Source organism: Galeopterus variegatus, unplaced genomic scaffold (genome assembly GCF_000696425.1).
Source record: "Galeopterus variegatus unplaced genomic scaffold, G_variegatus-3.0.2 Scaffold4771, whole genome shotgun sequence".
NCBI classification, from domain to species: domain Eukaryota; kingdom Metazoa; phylum Chordata; class Mammalia; order Dermoptera; family Cynocephalidae; genus Galeopterus; species Galeopterus variegatus.
The window spans coordinates 152,180-154,965 of NW_007730882.1; the positions used below are offsets into that span (position 1 = coordinate 152,180).

Below are 2,786 nucleotides of genomic sequence, written 5' to 3' on the forward strand. Positions count from 1 at the left end.
ACAGAAAGTAGTGTATTTGGCTTATATTTATAGCAGGTTTATTCGTATTTATAATAATGGCCCAAGTGCATATTGTAAACATGTAGAACGTAGAGAATAATTAATTGTACCAAGCAGGAAGTAAGAGTTTTGTCCACACCTCCTTGGTCCACAGCGCCTGGCGTGGACACTGTAGCCAGTGTGGTGCCTATGCAGCCTGTCCCTCTTTATACAAAATCAGTGTGTTTTCCAGCTCTCTACCTTTTTATTTTCTTTGTTTTTCTCATTCAGAATAGTCTCCTTAGTCTGTTTTTTTAAATTGAACTCCAGATTTTTATTTCTCAGTTCTGAAATGGAGTTTTATTGGGTTAAAGTAAATGCTTTCTATAGTGCTGAGACCTCAGGTTTATCTAGCTAAGTTTTTAGGTTATCATGTTATATACTCTGTGAACGTTGGCAAGGTTTAACGAAGGTGGGGATACAATTTCAAAGTTTGTTGTAAGAACTTTCTTTTGTTCTTTTTGAGGTAGTAAGAAAAGTTCTCAGGAACTATGTTTAGGATAATTTCAAGAAATCAGTTGAAACCAGTGTGTCTCTCCAAAGTCCTTGTGCTTTCCTCACTTGCCCTTTCTTGGTGGCCTTGACAGGACAAAGTGGGGCCCACCCACGAACTGGTCCAGAGCCTCATCTCCACTCACTCCACTATTGATGCCAAGATGTCTTCAAGTAGAGTGACACTGTTTTCTGATTCCAAACCACTGGGGTCAGAGGATATAGATAACCAAGGGTAAGTTTCCTTATTTTTAATTAAAAAAAATTATATTGCAGAAGATTATATTTCTTGTAATTCTGCTGCTGTAACACTTTTTGGTGGGATTTGTCCAGGGTGTTTAGTTTTGCTTTGCATATGCATGTGTTTCCTAGTGCACTTTTCACTTACATAACCTTACATGGAAATACTTACTCAAAATTAATACAGGATTCATTTTTCAACAGACCCAAAATATTCCTCAAATACAACAGATTCTTTTCCGTAGGTTGCTTTTTGTTTCTTAGGAGACCTGAGGCCACTTGGCTTTCTTTTGGCTTTTTCAAAATCCTAGAGCATACTCTGAGAGCTCATTCAGTGGCTGTCTAGAAGCTATATATCTTGTCTCTGAAAGTTCTGTGTAGATTTTGTTGTTTCTCCTGTGGGTAGATTTCCACTAATGTTTGGCTTATGTGAATTATTTTTCAGTTTGGGCTGTCTAGAAGCTATATATCTTGTCTCTGAAAGTTCTGTGTAGATTTTGTTGTTTCTCCTATGGGTAGATTTCCACTAATGTTTGGCTTATGTGAATTATTTTTCAGTTTGGGTTGGGAATTTGTATTCCTTTATACGTGGTGGGTGTTTGCAAAACATTGGCTTTGTTGTATTGATTTATGAGTCCCAATAAAAATTAACCTGAAAATGACTGACATTGTCTAGTATATAATTTGTTGTAGCATCCATAAACTACTTAGCGTGATGCCTGATGAGTGAGAAGAATTCACTAAAAGATCACCATTTTTCGAATCAGTGTTGTTGTTATTGGCTGTTTGCATTTTTGTATATTCTTCTAGTCATCTTTGTGTACATGGATACTCTTTTCTAACATAACTGCAGTTATAGTATGTATAAAATTCTTATTTCTAAGCATTTCCTTTTTCTATAGTCTTTATATGAGGGTACTTCAAAAAGTTCGAGGAAAATGGAATTAAAAGGTAATACGAATCTTTTCATGAACTTTTTGAAGACCCCTTGTATAGTCATCATTTTGTTATTATTGGTGTAGCCTAATTTACCATTCTCTTAGGCAAAACTTCTGGTTTTTTCTAATTGATGTTTTCTTAATTTTACATATAATGCTACGTTAAATAACTTTATTATCATTTTTATTTCACCCCGTGGTTTTAGCATCTTAATGATTCTTCCGTATCAGTTATGGCATTGGTGACTTTGAAATCGTGATTTTCTTAATTTGTCATTTCTTCTACATTGTTTAACAAAGAGCTTTCACCTCTCCCTTTATATCAGTATCACTGTTCACGGATAGACTTTCGTTTTGTTCCATGGTCTTAATCCCGTTACTATCATTATTCTTTCTGATACTTCCATTGTCCCAGATTTGGCTGTGGGAGTCCTCAGTCTCCTGTGTTCTTTTGGCACATCCCCATTAGTCTTTGAGCACTTCTTGCTTTGACACAACAGGATAGTCTAGGCTTACTTTGTCTTCTCCCTGCTTTAGGCCTGGAGTTGGCCATTTCTGTAAGGACTGTGTGTTCCCAGCTTGGAAGTTAATCAGTCTTCTGAAAGATCTTCTAAAATTAACTTTCCTTTTGATCAGTTTTTTCCTAAAGTTGGATTTTATTTTTTTTAAATTATTCTTTATTTATTCTCTCTATAAGTTCTTTTGAAGTGTGTTATGAAACCAACCATGAGTTTGCCTATTAACTAGTCCAGTGTTTATTGAATAATTATTTCTATACTCTGTCATTAATCCATTCCTTGACATTTTATTTTTCTTTGCATTTTTATCAACTATATTGCCCTTTCTAAACTGGCTGATCATTGTACAGATTGAGTTATTTTGCACTTATTTTATAATATAGGCTGTGGATGCCAAAAGAGGAAAAGCAAGTGGATATGAAAACTGGTCGAGTACGTCGGAAAGCCATTTTTGGAGATAAAGAAGATGAGTCTGGAGATAGTGACGATGAAAATGATGATGAAGATGATGAAATATCTGAGGGTGATAGGTCGGAAAATGGCTCTAGTGGTGATGAGA

At 35.4% G+C, this 2,786-nt stretch overlaps 1 protein-coding gene across 1 annotated transcript in view; it reads left to right on the plus strand.

Moving 5' to 3' along the window:
- BMS1 (BMS1 ribosome biogenesis factor) overlaps nt 1–2,786 on the plus strand; it is a 21,255-nt gene that overhangs the window by 11,202 nt on the left and 7,267 nt on the right. Inside the window, exons 8-9 of the mRNA XM_008588314.1 lie at nt 627–766; nt 2,611–2,757. Coding sequence (XP_008586536.1) covers nt 627–766; nt 2,611–2,757 — 287 coding nt within the window. The remainder of the gene's footprint in view (nt 1–626; nt 767–2,610; nt 2,758–2,786) is intronic.